At 36.7% G+C, this 23800-nt stretch overlaps 1 protein-coding gene across 9 annotated transcripts in view; it reads left to right on the top strand.

Annotated features, from left to right (window-relative positions):
- KLHL13 (kelch like family member 13) overlaps positions 1-23800 on the top strand; it is a 90290-nt gene that overhangs the window by 42977 nt on the left and 23513 nt on the right. For 6 of the 9 annotated variants that reach the window (XM_074834663.1, XM_074834665.1, XM_074834660.1 and 3 more), the window contains 3 exons: positions 20103-20244; positions 22176-22308; positions 22545-22741. In XM_074834663.1, coding sequence (XP_074690764.1) covers positions 20103-20244; positions 22176-22308; positions 22545-22741 — 472 coding nt within the window. Of the gene's footprint in view, positions 1-4579; positions 4736-5024; positions 5325-20102; positions 20245-22175; positions 22309-22544; positions 22742-23800 lie in introns of those variants that run through there. The other 3 variants (XM_074834659.1, XM_074834667.1, XM_074834658.1) reach the window with 3 other exon arrangements.

The following is a 23800-nucleotide window of genomic DNA, read 5'->3' as shown; positions in this document are numbered from 1 at the left end:
TGTTTAAAGATTTGAGGATTTTTTTTTTTCCTGTTTTAGAAATGGCCTTACACATATTGCTATAGAGACAAGAACCTGTACTGCTTACAGCATTTTGACAGCAGGAGGGGTTGGCTACAAACCTAGTTTATCTCACTTCTTTATGCTTTACAATTTATGATTATTCCTTGTTCCTTGAGCAGTCAGCCCAATTTAAAAGAATTAAATATATTTGATAGCAACTCCATTCCATTTATGAGTCTGTGTGCATCTTGATGTCTACAGTGCAATTGCTTCCAAAAGATGTTGTAACTTAAATTTGGTGTCTGAGGGCTTTTTCCCCCCAGTTATTAAAAAAAAAAATAATTTCCACAACATAGCAGATAGTAAGTCAAAGTACATGTGTAATTCTTAGAACTGTCTTCAGCTATTTTAGAGCTTCTATCTTAATTTACTTAAAAATTCAATTGAAAGTGTTTCTTTGTAAGATAGATCTTTGAGGTTTCTAGAAAAGTTGTAATTTCGATAAAAATATTGCCAGGTGCATATTGCCAATTTTTTTCTGTACATCAATATTTGGGGAATGTTACAGTGTTGCTGTGAGGGGACTGCAAACATAATTGCACTGGTTTCCTTTGGATTCTTCTTTAGGCAGAGATTTGCTTTCCCTTCGTATGAATTTTGATATGAATATTTTCATGATATATGTTCAAAGGAATTGTATTAACTGACTCGTGTATATAGGGCAGTACTGTCAACACCATCTTTTAATTATTCTCTTACAGTAATTGGAACAGCTGTAGTTTGATAGATTGAAAAGCCAGAGGTAAGGGCATGAAGGTATGAGGAACATCCATGTGAAGGGGAAAGAGCTGAATAAGGAAAACAATTAAACGATCACACTGTCAATTTTTTAGGGATCCTGAAAAGAAATGTTGTGCATCCTTATTTGCTCCTATTCAGTTTCTAGATTTATGCCTTTACAGCCATATTTAAAATGCTGAAATGATTTGATATTGAAATGATTATTGCATTTGAGCTCCGTGGCTTTGAATATTTTACTGGATTTGGGGGTTTCTGTTTTTCTCTTCTGTATCAAAATGGTCTTGTGTAGTAGTATGCATGAGCTCAGCGGGATGGTAATTGTAAGATAGGCAGCAGATCAGAGCAGTTCCTTCCAGTGTGAAACTGAGTTTCTGCATTCAGTTTGGAGTGAGCTTTGCTAGAGCTAATATCATAAAACAGGTTTTATATGACAACATATATCTGTTTTAAAATGGAAACATGGCTTTGTATCAATGAATTTTTAGAACATAGGTGTTGGGGAAAAGAATCTCAAAAGTCTGAAGATGTTCACTGGTCTTAACACCACCATTTTAACCTATTTTTCTGTGTTGCTGAGTCAGGCATCTTATATGAACAAACACTTTATCAGTAGGAGATAATCTAATGTTAGAAAAGGTATCTGTGACACGGATATTTAGACCTTTCTGTTTACATTTCTAGATGAAAATGGGAGATGTAAATCACACTGTCACTGTAACTTTGAACATTTTTCTTTCTGTAAAGCTAAAAAAAGCCTGGGGCTCTGGAAGTGCAGAAGACTTTTCAGGTCACGCTAGAAAGGGTTTGCAAGACTTGAGAAAGTTTCCATATAGCTTAACCCTATTTCCACCTAGTGCTTTTGGTTCCTCTGATACTTAGTAGAGGAATGAAAGAGAGAGGTAAGCAGCTTGTTAGAGCGTGACAGCAAATCTTTTAACCGCAGCAAATCATTTGACTGAGAAATATTTTTTGGTTTTGTTTTGAACAGTTTAAGGACTGAAAAAGAAGTTAAACTCAATCTGTGCAAACTGATGGAAATCCAGCGGCGTGTCTACAAGTTAATGTTTACTCTGCTTAGTTTTTCTGCAAAAATTCATGTGGCATTCCAAGACTAAGAATAAATATTTTCACACTAGTATAGTTTTACGTTGCCACTGGGTTCTGATACATCTTTCTGTCTGTGACTTCCTGCTTTGAACAGCCATGATGGGAAGTCTTATGGGAAATGCAGATACGGTTTCAAAACTTTGTTGGAAGTATACATGCCAGCATGTATACATGCTGACTAGAAATGTAAGCATACTGGGCTGTAATGGTTGGCCCTCAATACCAGTTAATTTGGGGATGAGTGGCAAAGCAATGTATTATGAGAACAGAAAATGTAGTATATTCAGAGGGTGCAGTGCACTCCAGGAGATCCAACTATTTTTCCCATATTTTTAAATGTATAACTAAACTGTTATTTTGAAGTCTTAATTAAAATAACAGAATAATATACTGGATTTTCTGTTGTCTTAGGAATAGTTTATATAAAGCACAGAATACATTTAGTTAGTCTTTTCCCTGGTAAAACACAATTGATTTGTGATGTCAGGAAGAAAATGGTATTTGATTTATTTTCTTTTTCCTTACGTGCAGATAGGTGATTCATTTCTCACGTGGCAGTTCTTTTGCAAGTGAAAAGCATTTGCCTATTTTTAGAGTACCTGGCTCTGCTACTTCCTTCAGTTCTGCATTTTGTACATTGGCCGTTTGATCAAGTTGCATGTGCTGGACAGTAGGATGAGATTAAGTTGGGCAGTGCTTGGGGCTTATATGCTTTAAAAAAATATTTACTGTTATTGTTCATTCTGTAATGGTTTTAATTAGGTTACCTGTAAATTAAATGGAAAAATAAATGGGCACAGAAGCACCCAAAGGAGAAGTAGGTATTTGAGGACTAGGGTGAATGATCTTGTTGGAGTCAGAACTGAGCAGTAACTGATGTCTGTGTATGTGTTGACTGATTTAAATACCAGTCAATGCTTGGAATGACTGTGTGGCTTGAGTTGGCTTTTATTTTACTGGTCAAAAGGGTATTCAAGAATTACTTTTTGTAAAGTGACCCACTGATTGTCCTTAGCCTTTTATTTTTTATATTAATAATGCTGCTGTTAGTGAAGAAAATGAGTAATCAGCTCCTTGGGGTTGGCAGAGCAGGGAGATACAGAATTTAAATGCAGTTACCCGTTGGTTGCACTGGCTGTGCACTCAACATGAGGAAGGGAGTAACAGCATTTGCTTATTATTTTAAGACAGTTTCTGTATGATGGCAAATGCAAAAGAAAAATTGAGTGTATGAATTCAAAATTGTGATAGTTTTCTTTGTGGTTACAATAGCTGCTATCTAACATCTCTTTCAACTTCTCTGCACTGAAGGCCTAAAAGTTAAGGCCTGATCTCGTAGTCTGGTGTTATGTTTATGTATGAGGCTGTTGCACGCAATATTTACAGTGCGTGCAGACAAGCATGGCTGTTGGCATGTAAATGCATGAGTTCTTTTAATAAAAGTAAGGCTTCTTTATGCTAAAACTGCATACTTGCTCTCTGCAGGGCTAGTGTTTCTTAATATTTATAGCATATAAACACTGTTGTCCTACACAGCAAATGTCTGTTCAGCATTCAAGTAGCAGTTTTTGTGAAATTTGTTGCCTGTGTTAATGCTGCTCATGTGTAATTTAGAACTTTGTCAAAGAAGTGGGAGAGAGCTCCTCAATTGTTTGTCAGATAGGTGCATCTGGTTTTGAATTAGTCCTTGGCTCTGATCATCCTGGGTTATTTTAGTTCCTTGCCTGTGGTTATGGTAACAGCTTCAAATGCCCAAAACTATTTTGGGCAAACATTTTCAATAATAATGATCATAAGCAGCAGTTATTCCCCAGTGATTTCATCCCCAAAATAAACTTAACAATGTAGGTTTCACCATTATGAAAAACCTATCAGAGTGTTATTAAATGTTATTAAAATGTTTAAATTTATAGAAATTCTGTTCCTGGTTCTATATTGCTGAGTAGAGTGTTAGGTGTTGGCTTTTTTGTGATAGGATTAAGCTGTCCTGATGAACAGAAAAATTGTCATGCAGTACAAAGACTTCTGAATTCTCTAGATTAAGCATCATAGTGTTGATTTGGTCTACTGTGGCAATACATTAAAAGTGATTTTTTTTTTTTTTTTTTTAAATTTTCCTGTGAGGGAGTCAGTATAGTTGAAGCTCTACCTTCTTTTCCCTAGGAACCTGCTGTGCTTACGCACAATATGCTTTTAAATTCTCCTTTCCCTTTTTAATAGCTTGCCTTCTATGCTTCCCACTGTCATCAGCCCCAGGAGGTCACCAAGCAGAGCACAGAGTTGCAGAGTGGTCCCTGATGGACACCTGCGTGACCGTCTGCTTCGTCAGTTCTTCAGGCAATTTGTGAGCTGCTGGGGGGGGCGTTGAGAATTAGATTGTTGATAGCGTCCCTACAAAGACTGCTATTAACAGCGTGCTACTCTCTGCTTCTCTACTGCAGAAGACAGAGTGATATTTGTGTTCCCATAGCATGTTGTAAAATGCATGAGATTTTGCTCATCCTCCCTGGAAATGAGAATAGGAAAATGAGAGCATCCTGAACCAGAAGCTATTAGAAGAGCATGCAGAAACCTGCAGTGATTTGTGCTTTATTTTGTCTTCCTAGCTATGGATTAGAAGGACTGATTTTTGCAATGGGCTTTTTCCATAATGGCATTCTTGTATTGTTTGGTCAGAGCTTGCACAGGAGGAAAACAGGCTGCTGAATTTAGTCACTGATCTTTATTAGCCGTGGCCTAAGGCTATGCTGAGATTTATATCCCATTTGTATTGTTGCAGCTCAAAAGAAGAATGTTCAGAGGATGACAAGTGTATTCTGAGTAGGTATGTTGTTTCACTTTCATATGAAACCCATTTTTTTTCTGCTTCCATTGGTCAGAAATGAGGTTAATAGGAAGAGAATATAGTACAGTGCTGCAGTGTCCCTGTTAAGGTAGAACAATAGCATCAGAAACAGTTCTTTAAAAATTAGCTGCTTTTATTAAATAAAGCTGCATTGTGCTGGTGTGCACAGTGCAGTCTCTTTTTTTTTTTAAACATATACTGCAGTCAGCGCTTCCCTAACGAGGTGGCACTATTGTTGAGTTAGAAGGATAGAATCATCATATTGCTTTAGGGGACAGCAGGATTTAAAAGGAGATGCCTTGCAGCCCTGTTTTACAGATTGGAAGCATCGGTTTAAGGGCATTGGCAGAATCATTTCCTCGTTCTTAGCAGCAGCCACTGCTGTGTCAGTAGTGTGTGGAATGGAAGTCCTAGTTGGTAGTCTGTTATGGAAACGCTGTTTACTGTTATTGTAGTACCGTGGTGACAACATGCCATTGAAATGGAAAACGAGCTCTCCTGCTATCTGGAAATTCCCAGTTCCTGTGCTTAAAACATCCAGGTCATCGCCACTTTCTCCAGCATACATGTAAGTGAGAGAAATGAGGATAATAAGGTGGGATTGCTTTTGTGAGACTACCCTGTGGCAAAATACCCTGTTATATATGAAATGACATTGGCACTCAGAATTTTACCTTGTTTTCTATGTAGACCCCCCAGATTTTATCCTGGATGTTTCATGATGGATGTTGTGTCGAGTCTTTCCCTCTTTGTTGAAACGTAGAGAAATTGTGCAGAATAAGCCATATTCGTAATAATACTGTATATGTTCATTTGAAAAGTTTGTGTTACTGTTAATTTGTAGAGATGCTCTTGAATTGACAAGTTAAGCTTTGAGGCAGGTTTTCTTTTTAATGTATATGCTAACATTTCCTCCCCCTGACTTACACTTGGAAATGAAATATGAAATCACCTGCTGTATTGTACTGCACTTTTGTTCGTGTAACTTCTCATATAAGAGAAATCGTCCTGCTTTGGTCTTGTTTTATTAAGTCTTAGCCTTAATACAGATTGAATGTCTTTTTACAAAGTTACAGTAAAAACTTAAAACATAAATATAAATCGTTCATATCTGAATACTTATATAGTTATGCAGTATGTCCATGTAAAGTAGCTTCACATAAAAGAGTATTTTAATACACATGGAAGTAATATGCCTTTGTCTTGCCAAATCTTGATGGAGCTTTTGTTCACCTTTTGTTGGTGTGAGTTCTGTGTTAGCATATACAGGTGGCTTTTTTCCTTCTGTGAAATAAAACTGAACATAGGGTACTGAATTGCTTCTGCCTTTGTTTAAGGAAGCAGCTCTTTCAAAATGAGTAAGAGTTGCTTTAAAATGCACAAGTAGCAATGTAGATGACTTCCCTATCTGAAAATTACTATAAAGACTATTACTTTTCAGTAGTATTCCAGCCTAATACCCACAATATTAGTACTTTTAAGCTTGTATTGTCTTCTTGCAGATAGGCTTTTGCTTCAGCTACTGTAGGGAGGACGTGCTGTAAGAAATAGGTATTTACAGGTCCTCTAAATGTCGTCTTTTTTGGTTGTTGCTGAGAATTGCCTTGAGAAGCAGTGGAGCTGAAACAATACAACACTGTATGCGTGGTCACTATTGTTCTCAGTCAGAAAGGCTGGGGTTTAAGGAGCTAACCTGGCTGTGTAGAACCTGTGCTGTGCATGCTCCAATTTAAGGTTAATTTTCATGGAAGTGCTTCATCTTTTTCACTCACTGGATGCATCAAATGTGCTTAAGGTTACCAGAAGATAAGCTATTTCCAATAAATTGCTATTTATTCTGAGTTTTTAAAAAATATGACTAAATACAAAGAGTGTGTCATGATAAAAAAAGAGTTGTGAGGCTTTTGAACCTATTTCAGGGAAGCTTTAGCATTGTATGTTATGCTTTTGTTTTTTAAACTGTAGTACTTATTAAATGCAAGAAAAATCAGAAGCAGGCTAGTCTGATCTATCTGCTGCTGAAACTGAGCATTTCTTTTGTGTGTTGCCTTTAAATGGCTAATCTAGCTCTGTGTATGCTCTGGCTTTTATGATGGGGATCATGTAGGTGATTATCTCAGTGTGTTGAATGTATGTGAACAGGTTTAGTGATCGTGCTTAACTATATGATGCTAAGCTTATCTAGAGCATGAGAAATATGTGATCAGCAGCCTTAATCATCTTTTTATGACTCAGTGTGTCCTGGTGTTTATGGAGATGTTTCTTCACTGGCACACAGTCCTGACATTAGCAGGACTCTTAAATGTAAGGTTAAATTATTCATATACTTTATTATAAAGAATGAGAAACATTACAAAATGGCACCTATTTGATTAGGCAGTGTGTATCAACTGATAAAAACAGTCTTGTAATTTAGGTTGACCAGTAAAATAGGTGATGGTATTCATTATCTTCATTGCAGAGATTACAGTAAATTTGCTGATGTTTTACAATCTGATGTTTTTCACATTCATATTTAGAAGTTTTCTTTCATAAGTAGTACTCTGCTGGCAAAAGGCTTGTGTTTTGAGTAAAAGATTCAGTAATAAGTGGCGTGTGAAATGGAACATATAGTGATGTAAAATAAATGACCATAAAACTTTAATTCACAGATGAACACTTCTGTAGCTGGTATTTTGGATCTAGACTATACAAGGGTGTAATTGAGCTTTTAATCCCTTTAATACTTGACATCTTAATCTTATAAAATAGGTTTGTAGTATAATTTGGAATGTAGAGAGGTCTTAAAGGTGAAATATTTTTTGTACCTGAAATTCCGTTTTTTCAGGTTTTTCAAGTAAAGTTGACCTTAACTTTAAAAGCTTCATCCTGCCTGTGATTCAGAAGCAACTTATCCAGAGGTTAAACTGTTGTCAGGACACATAGATTTTATTAGTGGGGTTTTTTTGTCTGTCTACCCGATACCTGAAGTCTGCTTTGTTTCCTTGTATTAAAATGCCGAGACTGGCGATTACGAGCATGTTTGGCTTCTTGGATGAAGCAGGCATCTACGTACCAAGTACCACTGTAAAACAGTTAACTTGACTGCAAGCTGCTCAGCTGGGGCAGTTTAGCTGCACTCTCTGCTTGAAAAGTTTGTGGCAGTTCCCAAGGTGGGGAATGAGTACAAAGAGCTTGTCCCAGAGCATTCTCTGCTGTGGGAAACTTGTGGCCGGGTAATATAGGAAGTAAAGGACCTCCTGAAGTTGAGCTGATGGCTTTGTAGGTGAGGATGGGGTTCTGTTACTGGGAAGTCTGCTAGTTTTGCTGGGTGTGGTACTGCTTTCCTGGCAATGGGAAGGAGCAGCAGTGAATTGCTGCCTCTTGGCTAGTGGTTTTGTTTACCACCAGTTATTTTTTAGGGATATTTTCAGGATATTCTGTCTGCAAGAGGTAATTTTTCATGTTATATGGAAGGTGAAGGGTCCCTCTGAAGGGGAATGCAGACATCTTCTGGCTTCTGGTGGAACTGGTTGATGGAGAGGTCCAGTGACATTGCCCAGGGAAAATTAGATAGTGTTAGAATTGGAGCACTGACATGTGATCAATATATGTAACGCAGCCTGGCTTAGTGCACAAGTTAGGAATGTGCAGATATGTGTGCATGCACATGCCTTTGTCAAGCTGCTTTACATTTTCTTTCATGACACTTACGGTGTTGGGGTTTAGAATATGGATTCCTTTTGTCAAAATGAGTATAAAATCTGTTAACAGCAAGTTTATGCTGTGCTAGTGAAATCATATTAATATTTGCGATTATGTTAACTATGTGGGGACAGACCTAGGTGACTTAATACATTATGTGGGCAGGTGAGCAGTTTCAGCAAGTGCATCAGAGGAGAGGACAAAGTGAATAATACTGCCTTGGAAAAGTGGTATTTTTTGGCATGTGTATTGACAGCCACATGTTAAAAACAAAAAAAAACCCCAGTGACTGACATAAGCAGAAGAATTGAAGCACTGCTTCAGCGAGGGTGAGAACAGTCCAGAATTTGGTTGTATAGAACAGCTTTGAAGTGTAAAGGAATATACGTCCCAATGATTGTTCATGGGTCATGTCGTCTCGTACATTAAGAACTAAGAGAATTCTTTCTTTTTCACACTAGCAATGTCATTTATATTTTTTTCCAAAGTTGTGCACGTCTTCCATTAGCATGAACAGATGAAATGTTTGTGGAAACTCTGGAGATTAAAGTACTATGGTGGACATCTGCAAAGTATTCAATGATGCAAAAATACTATTTTCAAAAATACTATGATAAAGGATTATTCTATAAGCCTATGTCATGTGAGAGTTAGCTGTTTCTGTAAAGTTAAATGTTCAGTTAAATGTTTTTAGTCTCCAACATGCCATGTTTAAAAAGAAATAAAATTTAAAAAATTCTTGATGCAGAATAATCTGCTTGTAAATGTAGTGCCTTCTATCCTTTTACATGGAATAGTGTGTTGAAACTTTAAATGAAACTATCTTTTGCATGTGTGTTCATAAATAACTGACTAATGTTAGGAGAAATAAATGTGATATTCCAAATGTATTGCTATCAAAGGGTTTGCAACACACTCTGTATATCCTGAGTCATGTAGTTGCGAAATTTGTCCGATAGGAAATGCTTTGTGGTAATGGAAATCAGTTACTGTGCAGAAAAGTAGAATAAATTGTTAATACTCTGGAGTAATTAGCATTAGTTTTAGCTGCTTATATAGGTTATGTAGTTAATGCTTTTGTGTCTTATTTCAAATCTCTGATTTGCTCTACAATGAGCTCTTTGAATTTATGCTATACAGTGATACATACTTCAATGGGAAAAGGTGTGTATGCTTAATTCATCAGACCATCTGTATTAGTTCTCCTCTGTGATACCACCCTATGTGTCTCTACTGTCTTCATTGGTCATTTCTAGTAAATAAAGCCTTTTGTTGGGCTCTTGAGCATTTGACAGACTGCATGGTATTCACACCAAAACAGACTTGCCTGTCTTTGGCAACATTTCCATTTTAAGTAATTACTTCCTAGATATTTAAAATTTCAACATGTTGAAAGTTAATGTGCAGGTCACCCCCGATGTTTTTTAAAGTAATCTGACCATCCATGCAAACAGATGAATTGCGTGGGTGGGGAATAGAAGGGGTTTATGTATTATAAATAGAAGACTGCTTTTAATCCCAGCAATTTTGTGTATAGAGTTCTCATATGTTCTTGTTGATCTTACTTTTGCATTTTAAATAATAGGCATTTCAGTAGCTTATTCTGTTTAAAATGTGACATTTCATTGCAGTAATAAACTGGCAAAAACAAGGAAAAAAATCGAAACCTGGCTGTCATGAAGTTTCTCAGTGCTAGTGTTTTTTCTAGGTAGACCTTTATAGCTGATGCTGTGGTTTACAGGTCCTCAAAATTACATTCTCTTCCTTATGTAGCATGATATTGCAGTATTGACATTATGTTGTGACATGCTAAAGCATCTTTATTGAATTGTCTTGAATACGTTACTCAGCCTATTCTGTCAGAATGTCAATTCTGCCAGTTTGTCTTTTTTGCCATTATTTCCTTGTTATTGTGGAAAAATCTTGTTGTGCAATCACTTTCTACCCACTGGCTTTTCTAGCGTTATGCAGTATTTTCTGTTGAAGCTTGGATGGGGATACCTATGGATTTTCATAAAGTACTTGGTGAATATTGGTGTTTTAAAATAATAGTCACTTGTTCTAAATGGTAATAGTGGGAATTGTAGTGTAATAATGTGTAGCTATAACATTAAAGTAGAAGTGCACATCTATATTATTGCTGTAATATTTTGTCCAGCAGTGACTGAGATTGTTGCAATATCTAAGTTGCAAAAATGTATTTTTTTCATGGGATGGACAAATCACCCACACCTGTTGCCTGACATGCTTAAACTCTTTATTACGTAGGGGAAAAATTATTTAAAGTAATTAATGCCCCCCCTACATTCTCCGCAGGAGACTGTAATAAAGGAATGCTAAAACAACTGTGAGAAGTGACAAAGCAAGAGGAATGGTAGAACAAGACCTAGGCAGCAGAAAGAGCAGGAGTTAATTACCAAACCCTAAAGTCAGAATCTTGTTCCTTCCTTTGCTGGCTTTTAAGCTATCAAAATTATTCTGTATGCTACATAAGGGGAAAAAAAAAAAGCCAACACTTTGGAGAGGATAGGAGGTTCCTAATTCTGTTACAGGAATACAGTGGGATATATGTTCTATGACCAAATCTTGAATGTGCAGGTGTCACCTGAGACATATATAGATTTTTGTCTTTAAGGAATCATTCTGCAAACTTAACAATTTCTATATGTATGAAAAGTAACTTTAAAGACACATCAGGTAGAACTGTAATCTGCTGGTGCGTGCAAAATATTTTTCTTAAGTGCTCTGTAATGCATAGGAAGTACTAAGCTGCCTAGCAAAAATTATGACTTGCCTTTTGAACGCTGAAGACCAAATACAAAGGTCAGAGAATAGGATGTACAGTGCCAGTCCAGCCTAAACTGTGAAACCTCTGAGTGACTGTTGTATTTTACCTTTTTGAGTGTCAAGGAAATAAAGTAGTTCTGCTTCTGTAGAAGGGATACAAAGCATGTGTATTTGCTTTGCTTTTTCTGTTTTTAATAGTAGGAATCAATAGACGAACACCAACTTTGGCAAAAAGTCATTAGAGAACCGTTTCTAATTTAGCATCATTAAACAATCTCAGTCTGCAAATTTAAGCTACAAATGGCTCAATGAATGTAAACCCTTTGTCAAATAGATAAATGTGGATGTGATACTAAGGCTCCCAGAGAGACTAAATACTGTTAGGAACAAAAGCTTTATAGCAATGACTGAGCCAAATATTGCTTTGTTTCTGTGGAAAACAAATTTGAATTAACCAGCGGGCTGTAATTAAGCTGCAAACAGCTTGAGACCTCTGATAGTTTAGTTGTTTAAGAAGGAATTTTGAGGAGCATGTTTTCTGTCTGTGTATCCTTGGGAAATCCTACGGAAATGGTTGATGGTGTTGCTCAGTCCTCTTCTGCTGGCTTTGTGGGACCTAATTTTGTTCTGGCTTTGGTCATAGTGTGGCCTTGCTAGGAAGTGATAACAAAAAGGTTCAAGTGATGCTGGGAATATCCTCACATCTGTGTTGTCCTTTCCACTCAGATCCATTGGCCTTTGGAACAGTGATTGTGTGTTCAATAATTTGAGTGTTTCTAGTAGTAGTCATCATTCTGTTGACATCATGGACTTGCCTGGTCAGAAACTTTTTGTCAAGATGGTGATTGTGTGTTGAAGTCCAATGAGACTTGACTGGATTAAAAAAACCCCCAAACATTAGTGCATAAATGTTAAGCCTTTAGTCTCCAAAACTTTGCTTCTGGAGTAGCTGAAGTAGGTTACCTTGAGCCTGCCCATGGTTGAACAATGTTCGGTGTCCCTGTCCTTTGAGTCAGTTTGTATATGTTGTTCATCTCATGGCCTTGCTACCTTTGGTGATTGTGCTTGCAGAGGTGCTCAGGCTACATTGCTTCGGGACTTATTTCCCCTTTAGTCACCTTCTTAAGCTGGTCATTGCAATGAGCATCTCATGCTGTAACTGTGTCCGAACAGCAGTTAAAGCTGGCAAGCTACCTGCCTCTGCTTGCTGCCCATCAGCGTGTGTACAGAAACGATATTTGTCCTTCTCTGATTTTGGGGACTTGGAAGGCTTGTATCTTCATCTCTTGCTGCCCTTGGCCAGAGCCTTGTGAAAGCAAAATGCTACTTCTCACTGGTTTGCTCTGCTTCTAGAGAACACTCTTAGTTTAGCGGAAAGGTGAAAAATGGATATAGGAACACCCCTTTGTTTTATAACTTAAGAAACAGTAAGGTTTATTTTATGCTTTTCTCCTGAAGTAGAGATTTAGAAGAGCTCAGTATCAAGTTACTAAACAAATGTTTAGATGTTCTGCTGTTACTACTGTCTTTCTAATCTATAAACAAGGTCAGGTGTAAAAAGTGAGATATTAAAATATAAACATCAGAGCATTGCCCAAGGTGGGCAGTTAAAATGCGGTGTTAATTCACTTGAGGTAAAGGTTTGCAAACTTGATAAATGCAAAGTGTTTCTAGTTATGTTATCGGTTCATGTGTTAAAAATACAGCCTTTAAACTGTTTGGTAAAAACAGTGACATCTGAAGCTGATAGCATGGGGCTATCGGCCATAATAAAGGAAAAAAAGGCATGATTCCTTGTGCGTATCACCTTTGTGGTATACACAAGTGATTTAGGTCCTGCCTTCCAGTGCTGTTCTCGTGTTCATCGTGCTTTCAGATCTTTAGCAGCAGCCTCTGTCGGTACCTGTATGCCCTCAAAGCAAGAACTGAAGTTTGCTGAACATGTTGGTTAGTTAAGAGGAGTTACCTTAACTTTCTCTGTCAACCTGTTGGAACAAAAATGACCTTTTGCGTTTGTTTTTTCTTCTAGCTGGAGTCATATGTCTATTTTAAAATGTAAAGTTGCATTTCCTATACAAACTTTTGTTGTATTTTTGTAATAAAAAATTAACAAATTCTAAAACTGTCTAGTTTTACTCGGTTATGGATACCACAAAGGAGTTGTTAGAAACTCCTGCTAGAAAATAGTAATAAAAAGATGAGATGTTATTTTAGGGGAGGACATGTGGAAAAGTAACTCTTTGCCAGAAAAAAGGATTTTCTGAAATTGTATGGGTAGAGATACAGAATGGAAGAAATGTGAAATACCATGATTGTGTAATTTGTTCATCTGCATGATATTAATATTTGAATTTCTTCATAGAAGCATTATAAGCTTTTCTTTCATACAGTGCTGCCATATCAGTTATGCTTATTGAGCTCCTAGGTGGCCATGTAATTTGTTGGGGAATTCCTAAATTCATTACTCACGAAGCTGGAACATCTGTTCATAATAGGAAGACAGTAAGCTAGTCAATACTTAAATTATTTTTTGGCAGACTAGGCATACTAAAATACTTGTTGGCAGATTATGCATACAAAGTAAAGAATTACTCTATATCTAAGTGTAAATGAAAGTTTCACTGTATTTCACTGGCCTTTTCATTAAGAGGTTCATCAGCAAAATACATGCATAGCCGCAAGTATAGAATGGCCCTGTAATATACCAGATTTTTTTGATAGATCATAAAATAGTAAAGGTTTATCTTGTAGTAAGAATATCTTAATATAAAATTGAAGTCTGGTTCTTTGTTTGCTCATAAATACCAGAGCACCGGCACATGCCAGGAGTGATTGCTGAAGATGCCATTTACCAGTGACCAGAACACTTCCAGTCATGGTTCATTGGACAGTAATTTGACAGAGAAAATAAGGTTATAATCCTTTCAAAAACAAGCTATTGAGCTTCACCAAATTAAGAATTCACTGTCTGGCCAATATGGCTTTGGCAGGCTTTTACTGAGTTATGTAAAGACTGTGGGTTTTAAATAAATCAGAGAACATGCACTCTAAAATATCTGTAGCTGTAGGCTGATCTCCTTACTTAGTTTTCAAAGACTGCACACTATGCTCTGACAGTTTCAAACAGATCAATGGTTTACTGGTATAAATGAACAAATCCCCAATAATATTCATAGTTGCCTTGTTTCTGTTGCACCAGAGTGAGTTCAACTACTTCTGAAGAAAACATCATAACAGAATATTGTTTTAGATCATTCCTGCCACTGAGCTCTGTACAAAATGGCAGCTCCATAATTTGAATGTTCTAGTTGAGAGTAAAACTTGTCATAGTTTCTTCAGATCCTTGCTTATCATGGGTCACCTGGATGCCTCTGAACTGTTTTAACAGGTTAATATTTGTTAAATGCTTGAGAAAGCAGTTCGCCTCTGTGAATCATGTTGTAACTCCAGCCAGTTAAAAAGTATTTGTCAGTGTTTACTGGAAAGTTCCAGTGCTTAAAGCATATTTTGAAGGAACATACAAATAGCAATTATGCTAGAGATGATGAGATATCGGAACAGGTTGCTGAGAGAATTTGTGGCTGCTCCCTCCCTGGAAGTGTTCAAGGCCAGGTTGGACAGGGCTTGGAGCAACCTGGTCTAGTGGAAGGGGGGTGGAACTACATGATCTTTAAGGTTCCTTTCAATGCAAACCATTCTGTGATTCTATGTGGGCACCTGTGTTTGTCAACAAGCCTTCAGCTAAGGATTGAGTAAGGTTCAGATTCTGGGTCAAACTGCAGGGTCTTGCATCCCATCCTGGTCACAGGGTTAGTGGTTCTCCTGCTGTATGCGTATTTCAGTTTCGCCTTTAAAGTCAGTTCAGAGTTTCCATAATTCACTGCAAGTAATCTGTAGAGATTTGAGACAGAATTGGGAGCAGTAGTAGACAGAAGTCCTGTAAATACTTTGGTCAGTCTGTGTGTTTTCAAATTACTTTTTTAGTATTCTCCTGGAATACTAAGCTCCTTAATGTTTGAGCCAGTCAAGATATTTACTTGTGCTACTTCTTTATGTGCCGGGGCTAGCAATTAACCCTAGAAACTCATGAAGACCCATTGAGATGTTTTCCAATCTTTTTTTCATTAACAGAAGTTAACCATTCTTGTTGCTACCCCACCATATTTTGTCCTGTGTTCTGACAAGATTTAGGGGGTTATATACCTGTTAATATTTAAAAGCTACTGAACTTGTATCTTTCAAATCCATGAAATAGTAAATAATACTACTGAATTGTTCCAATCTGAACTCTATTTTCTCCACTAGGGTGGTGCTTAGCTATGGTTCTCCTCTGCCTGTGATGTGAAAAAACGCTTAAAACCCAAACAAACTAAAATCCCCCAAACCAAACCCGGAAAAGTCAGTGTAGCTTTCTGCTAGCTCTGCAAGACTCTTGAACTATTGTTGTATTATTTTTTTTTATAGCTCAACATTTGGCTTACAGTGGTCTTTCTAGTTCTAAAGTAATTGCTAATTACACAGATTGTTAAAGAGGGTGTTCAGGTACCTTTTAGTAGGTGAACAAGATTTAAAAGAATACCTTTAGAGAGAAAACAAATGGAAGAGAATCTAGTGGGCAGTCATCTACAGAAAGAAAACTTACATCTTTTTTTATAACGGTAACAAGCCAAGAAATGTATCTTCCTTGAAAATTGTCAGGAAGTTAGTAAATAAAGATATATCATTAATCTCCATGTAGTGCACACTCCATATTTCATCACTATAAAAATACCACTTGGAAGTACTTGGAGGATTAACTTGGAGTCATGAGAAAAGCACGTTTATAGCAGAGAAAAAAATATGCTGTACTTGAAAGAATCAACATAAGGTTAGAAAGAAAATTCTGACTGACAGCTTATTTTGTGATAGCAAGTAATTAACCTCCGGTGCCTTTCTCTGAACTGCGAGCCGCTGCTTCCCAGAGGCTGCAGAAAGAGTCAGGCAGCTCCTCTGCCTTGCTATTGCAATGTTAATATTCATTTCACGTTAAACTCCAGCATTCCCTTGTTATTAACACTATAATGTTCAACCCCCTCCAGACCAAGTGTATGCATTGAAAGTGGTGTTAATATCCTTAGAGCAGCTTGTGAATTATCGCTACATATTATTGTAGTTTTAGCCGTCTCCTCCAACTTTTGTTTTTAACTCTGCTTAAAAATGCTACTTCTGCACTTCTTGTTTAATGATTTCTATTGATCAGAACAGTAAAATTAATTAGAAAATGAATTAGCTTTCTTCTTTGGTAGTATGCTTAATTGTGATGTACTGTACTTAAAGTAAAAAAAAAAAAATCGATATGTTTACATTCATTATTATCTAATTAATTATAGTGCTCACCAGACCTATGTTAATGAATGTAAATAATGCCTTTGGTAAGTGTCCAAACAAGACAGGTGTATGTACTGTGTTTTTGCTGGGGATTTGGTTGGATATAAAGCATGTTACCCGTCTGTTCTGGGTGTGAATGGCAGAGTTATTTCTGAATATTCACTTTACACCCCCCCGGATAAAAGTTATATTCTGAATAGTTTAAAATTTCTTTGCAGAGTAGTTTTAAATCACTCTCGTTGTATATGATATAGTGCTTGGGTTTTGCTGTTTCTCTGTGTAATGCTATAAACACAGTGCGTAGAAGCTGTTGCATTTTCACTTTGTCTTAGAAAGATGGCTTTCTCTTGTTACGTGAAGATAAATGCTGAAACTGGTGCAAAGCCAATGACAAACTCGTAACTTCTGGTTGCTCCAGGAGTGCTCTTTCCCTCTTGGTGAATGCTACAAGGCTGGGATTCAGGGGATCAGCGTGCAGTTGCCAGGTCTCATTGCTGACTTGCATTGTAACTTCTGCCAAAACAGCTCCTGAATGTCACTTTCTGCATGATGGGAGAGGTACTCTGCCTTCCTACACTATTAAGCTGTAGGTAAAAAAAGGTGGTGTATTTAAAACAGAAGTGTAAAAAAAAAAACAAAAAAAAAAAAACAAAAAACAAACCAAAACACCAAAACCAACAAAAAAACAAACCAACCAAAAAACAACCCCCCAAACACAACCATATTGTTGCTTAGATATAAAGAAAAAACCAGTATAGGAATAATATAATGTGGTTATCTTTAAGTTTATTCTCGTGGAGTCATACGTGGCCAAGTTATTGTTTGAGACTAGAACAGTAACATTTATTTTCTTGTGGATTTTTATAGTGTGGAAGGTTGGCATTTTTAATGTCTGATTCCCATATGCAAGTTCCTGCACATATGTAATGGCAAATGTGGAGGAGAAATAGTGAAAATCTTTTCTGCAGAAGAGCAGCAAGTTGTGAGCTGTTGAGCTTATATTTGTGATATAGGTATTGGACAACTGTCCATTATGTATTGAAAATCAGGTAGGGGAAATAACTGCTTATAGCCACACCTGGTATGTTGAATGCCTACTTTTAAGTATTGCAAGTATTTTGAAATATATTGTAGCCTCTGTATTGGCTGTGCAGTTGTATCAAGGTATCTTGTGCTATAGAGGACCTCTGAGGACAAAGCTTGGGAAGTTGTCTGTAAGATGGCCTGTTCAGAAGAATGCTTACAGTATCACTGCCATTCATGGAATAAATGAATCACGGTCAAGGTCTTTGCCTTCATTTGTAAAACTTACGAAGTATGCTGACTGTAGAGAAATAAGTAGCATGGTGTATGTGGCAAACATGGTAAAAAGCCCACTCCAAACAGCCAAGAAAGTTGGTTTACTTGTATGTTTCTTTTCCTAATGATTTTAACTGATGTTTACATCTTCTATTTTCTTCTGAGTTTAGAAAAAGTAATTTAAAAGCCTCTTCGTAAAATGGCTATCTGATCTGACATTTCAGGAAGGCCTTTCAAGAGCAAATAGCCAGATTCATACTAGTTGAGTCTGCAGTTCCTTTCCACTCATGCTTACAAGTTCTACCCACATTATTTTACATTTGTTCTTAGAAAGACGTGTACAAATTTAGAGACTGGCTGTCCTTTGAAATTGTGTTAGACTTTCCTTGGTGTGTTTGTATTAAAACTAAAATGCACTAAATAAACCCAAACCTAAAACACCCTAGAAGAAGGTGAATAAAAATGTTTTGGGTCATGAGCTAGCAACTACTTCGCTCCTGTGCTACATTGTTGGATGCCAAAGATAGTTTGGAGAGCACTTTTCAAATGTACACCCTGTAAAACTTTATTTAAATTACGCTCTGGCTTTGTTTTATGAACTAGAGATAATTCTGGTTCAAAAATGACTCAATTCTTGCATGCTGTAGAACATCCACATTTAATTTTTTCAGATGTCTGAGTATTGGGTTGCTACCTTAGAAGCCGAAGATATTGAGATATACCCTTGTTCCTACAATCTGTTGTTATGTCTGTGTGCATAAAATCTCATGGTTTCAAACCCGTGTATGCTGTTGAATGGTGAATTTGTTTTGAATATGTTTCCATAGCTGACCTTCTGTACCCATGGGTTTGAACAAAGCACCTCAGTGCTGTCAGAGTAATGTGTGAGTTTCAGAAACTGCTCTACATAGTCTATGTACCAAAGAAGGTGGGGGCAAATACTTTTTTTAAAAAAGAAACAAAACTTTTTTTTTGGACAAGAATTTTATGAAAATTATTTTTCATCCGCAAACTCCAAATTTGTCCTTACATAGTGATTGCAGTCAAAACTGGGGGAGGGTGGGGTGGTGGAATTTAAGCACATTCTGGTTACTTAAAGTAATTTCTGAAACTAGCTTGGAGGCCAATGTTTTTACCTGCATGTTTAAAATTTGGAAAACTTCCTGTGTCTGAGATTTGCAGCAATTACGTCAAATGGCTACGAATCTTTTTGTGAAACATGGGGTCTTTATTAATAATGAAGATGTCCTCACCTATGAATTAACAGTTCAATTATGTTTGCTAATTAATATTGCATATATATGCATTATAGTGCTATGCATGCTAGTAGGTAGCACATTAGATCATGGAAATTGCAGGAACTAGTTATTGTTAATATTTCTGGAGATGAAATTTATTTACATTTTATAATAATTACAGGTTAGGGTAGTTGGAATCTCATATGCATATCTCTTTATGTAAACCTAATTTACATCTCAAGATTAAAATGGAAGGCTAATAATACTTTAACAATTCTACCTAAAATTAGCCCTTCCTATCTAGATTTGGACAGTAATTGTTTGGAATCACAAACATAAGTATTGACTTCACACTAACAAATCTTAAGTTAAGATTATGAAGTGGTTGCCTGCAGTTGCAAAATACTGCATATCATGTCCTAAAGGGGTTGTTCTAGTTGTGTGTTTATAAAGGTAGCTTATAGTTACAGCTTGAAACCCCACTATGTATATTTTCTATTATTAGTTCATACTTGAGCAAGATAGTGGAAGCCATAAGAATTAAATTACTGAACTTTAATATTACACTTATGAGTTTCAGTCTCTCAGCTTTTCCTTGGCAATTTGGTAAGATAGTTGATTTTGAAAACTGGATGAAACCCCTGCAAGCATCCTACAATTCTGAAACCACATTTAGAAATAAGATAATGTGGAAGTGTCTTACTTGGGGAGGTGGGGGTGAAAGGAAAAGGAAAAATTCATTAGCTGAAAATTTTTTTTTTTTAAGTTACGCTGTTTTAGGGACTATTAACACTTCAATCTCTTACATTAGCTGAAGGGGACCACTAAGGACTGCTCTTGTCATCTGCTGATTTTGAACCTATAGCCTCTATGCTGTTATGTTTCATCCCAGAAGACTCTCGGTTTAATACACAAGAGCACTGAAAGAAAATGAGTTTGGTCTTAAGGTTTCTTTATTCTAATCTTCTTAGATCTCTGGTGGAAGAGGAGGATCCTCATATGAAAGTATCTCTTGGTAGCAGCGATATGGGCATCTCTGCCCATCTACAGTCTTCTAAGACAGGGACCACAAGATTTTTCACCAGCAATACTCACAGTTCTGTGGTATTACAGGTAATTAAAAATTTTTGTGTCATGGTTGATCTGTACTGAGAATTTTAGCTGCTCTAAACAATGTCTCCACTCAATAGACTTTATCAGACTAGTAATTCCTGAAAAGCCTCGAAAAAAATGCATGTTAGTGTGCCGTGCTGACAATGCCCACAAGCAAGCATGATTTGTAATTTCTTTTCCTGCAAGTTAAAGGTTTGACTTTTAGCAACAGCTTGGAAAAAAACCCTGGCCTTTTCTTCAGGTTGTATCCCTGTCCACTCTCAATTTCTAAGAGGTAATATCACTTAAACTGTGAAGTGACAGCTGTATCAAAGAAGCTCACTTGAATATAATAATGTAGTTATGTTAGGCAAACACTTGTACCAGCTCTGTGTGAAAGCTGCCTTAGGGTTGTGATGAGGGGAGCTCCATGCTCCTTCACATCCCTAAGGTGACAGAACCGTGACAGGTTTGGTGTAATGCCTTGTGCTGGGTCTGACTATATGGCACTACCATATGGTAGAACATTTCTCTAATGAATAAAAATGTTATACTCTCTGAAGCCTTAAGAATTTAAAAGTAAAGTCATTTTATCTTCTCATTTCTGCTGGAGCTTTTACATGCCATACAGAGTCAAGCTTGCATAGCTCTTACTGTTTTCCAATGCAGTCTTTCTCAGGAGTGCAGATGACTGTTGTATGACATGACTCCTTGGAGAACTGCCACTTATTTTTTTGATTTTCTGCCTAAATAAATTGCTTAAGTTTCGGGACAAAAATGTGATGGGTGTTTTTTTGTTGGGTTTTTTTTGTTGTTGTTGTTGTTTTTTTTTTAAATTCAGAGAAGCTAGTGATTCTTTTGTTTTAGTTTCTAAGGCTTGGGTGCCTGCGCATAGCTCTCCCTTGTTTGAACACTAGGCAAAGTGTTCAGCTTATTTCTTCCGCATTCAATTTTTTTCTTCAAAATTTGAGCAAATGGAGAACTGGTAGTTGTAGAGCCTTATTTGTAGGAACTATAGGCAAGTTGAGTCATTGAAATACATTAGTTTTATATAATCCTGTGTGTTGGCTTCTGATTTATTGGAGCTAATAGCTCATTTTTAAATTTGCACTATGTTCTTTTCTGAGTGATACATTTGAATATTAATTTCTACTTACCTTTGCGGTTCTAAAAATACAGCCTTGCTTTAAGATATCTTAAATTTTAAATTGTATTGGCTGATGCCAAGACTTCTCTAAGTGTTAAATCTATAAAGAAATATTTACATTCTTGTTAGTACTAGAAAATGCCAGACATGCCTGGTTTTATGTTTGAGCTTCTGTTCTGCAGTGTGTGAAGGAGGTGAGTATTCCACCCATCCTCCAGTATCCCCAGCCAGGCATCCCTTTAGAGGAAAATCTTACTCTAGGGTGCTGTTGTAGATGACTTTCTTTTTTATTACATTTAGCCATTATAAGTAATTCAGAAAAGCTCAGATACATAATGTGAGCTTATTTTGGAGCTTTTGCCATGTAAACTTTGGTAATAAATTTGATAATCATGGAACCCGGTGACAGATTTCCTTTCAGCTTGCAAAGCACTTAAACTGGTACAGAACAGAAATATATCTAGAATGTGTATGTATCCAGAAAGAGTAGGTCCAAAAAAAAGGTGTCAGTCCCTACTTGAAAGTAATTTAATTAGTGGAATAAAGCTATTTTCTAAGGTCCAGGGTACTTTGCGTTCTTCAGCCGTTTCTGGACAAAAATAATTATTCTGCTTGTTTTCCAATGAGTAATTATCATTGAATATATTAGAGATAATGGTTGTAAGATGACAAATTATTTCTTAGTGACTTTTTTGAACTACAGTACATATGTACATAAAAGTAAGTATTTACATAAGGGAAATGAAAGAGATTCCTACTCTACTCCCAAATCAAATGGATGCTTCACGTTATGCTCTTCTTGCAGGGTTTTGACCAACTGCGAGTGGAAGGTTTGCTTTGTGATGTGACGCTTGTTCCAGGAGATGGTGACGAAGTGTTTCCTGTTCACAGAGCAATGATGGCTTCTGCAAGTGATTACTTCAAGGCTATGTTCACAGGTGGTGTTTTTGTTAAAGTAATGCATACTGCTATCTCCAAATTGCCATCATTCGGACGCTCAGACACGTTCAGTGTTGTGTGTGAATCAGCCCAGGACTGCAAACAACTCTCTCTGCTGTTGCATATGGGTTTTTAAATTAGACTTTAAAATTATATTTTAATTTTGTATAAGTTTATGAAATTATTTCAACCCAATAAAAATGATCATATAAACTTACCTACATGTCTTTTTTAGGAGGAATGAAGGAACAGGATTTAATGTGCATTAAGCTTCATGGTGTGAACAAAATAGGCCTAAAGAAGATCATTGATTTCATTTATACTGCAAAACTTTCCCTTAACATGGACAACCTTCAGGACACTCTGGAAGCTGCCAGTTTTTTGCAGATTTTACCTGTTTTGGACTTCTGTAAAGTGTTTCTTATCTCTGGGGTAAGACTTTCTACTTGTTTCACATTTACGATGATTAAGGCCTTGATATGATTTATTTTTTTTTTTTGGTATAAGAACAATGACTATGTAATAGTCAAAGTTACTTCTAAAACTTGTCATTATTTATAATTCAGATTCACAGAGAACAAGTTTGCTTTGTAGTTTTCTTTTTTCTTCTGAGTGTTATGTACAGTGTGAGTTTGATATAAATGTTACCCACATTAAAATTCTTCTAATTCTGAAGTGTATTGCAGTGATGATAGCACTAATGATATTCATAGTTCCTAGATTCCTTACTAGATTTCTTAGTTCATGCCCTTACAGTCTGTATCCTTCCATAAGAAAGCTACTTGGTGAGTTAAACTGAAAAAATAATAGAAGAGCGAGCTCCTGTTGCTGTCTGTCACTTTCTAAAACCTTTTTGTTTTGAGGAATGAAGCCCACAATTGTAGTGATCATCAGAGACCATTACATCTTTATAAACCAGTGAACTTGGTCACAGTCCTTCAGAATAATACATTCTCTAAAGGGATTACTAGTAGGGGTGTTACAGAAATGTTGGTTATATGAGAAGAGTAGCTACAATGATTTTATGTAGATTGCCATAGTTTGCACAACTAAAAATGACTTTGAATGCCTGCTAGGAAATGTTTTTTCACAATCAGCAAAATAAGTGCTTTTGTAAGGAGGAGACAGCCCTCACAGTAGCAACCCTCTCCTCTTCTACCAATAATGGTTAATTAACCAATAATGGTTAATTAAAACAATAATACTTATGTAGCACTGTTGCTTTTGTGCATTTGGAACCAAAAAAAAGTTTGCCCTGCAAGGCAGTGTACTGTAGTTCCAATGTAGTACAGTTGATTTATCGTCTAGGGTTGCCCTGCTGATTTTTATTTATCTCAGGTCCTGAGCCTGCTCTTGGGGAAGGGGGAACTTTGGCGATAACCTTTTTTTCTCCTCCTTTCCTTCCCTGTTTCAGACTTGGTGTCCTGTTTTGTTTTGAGGCTGTGCTTTGGAGACGAATGCCACACTCCCTTCAAGTTGAATGTCAAACAG

This window comes from Strix aluco, chromosome 10 (assembly GCF_031877795.1).
Source record: "Strix aluco isolate bStrAlu1 chromosome 10, bStrAlu1.hap1, whole genome shotgun sequence".
NCBI classification, from domain to species: domain Eukaryota; kingdom Metazoa; phylum Chordata; class Aves; order Strigiformes; family Strigidae; genus Strix; species Strix aluco.
The sequence above is the reverse complement of the archived record's forward strand: the minus strand, read 5'-3'. Positions and strand labels throughout refer to the sequence as shown.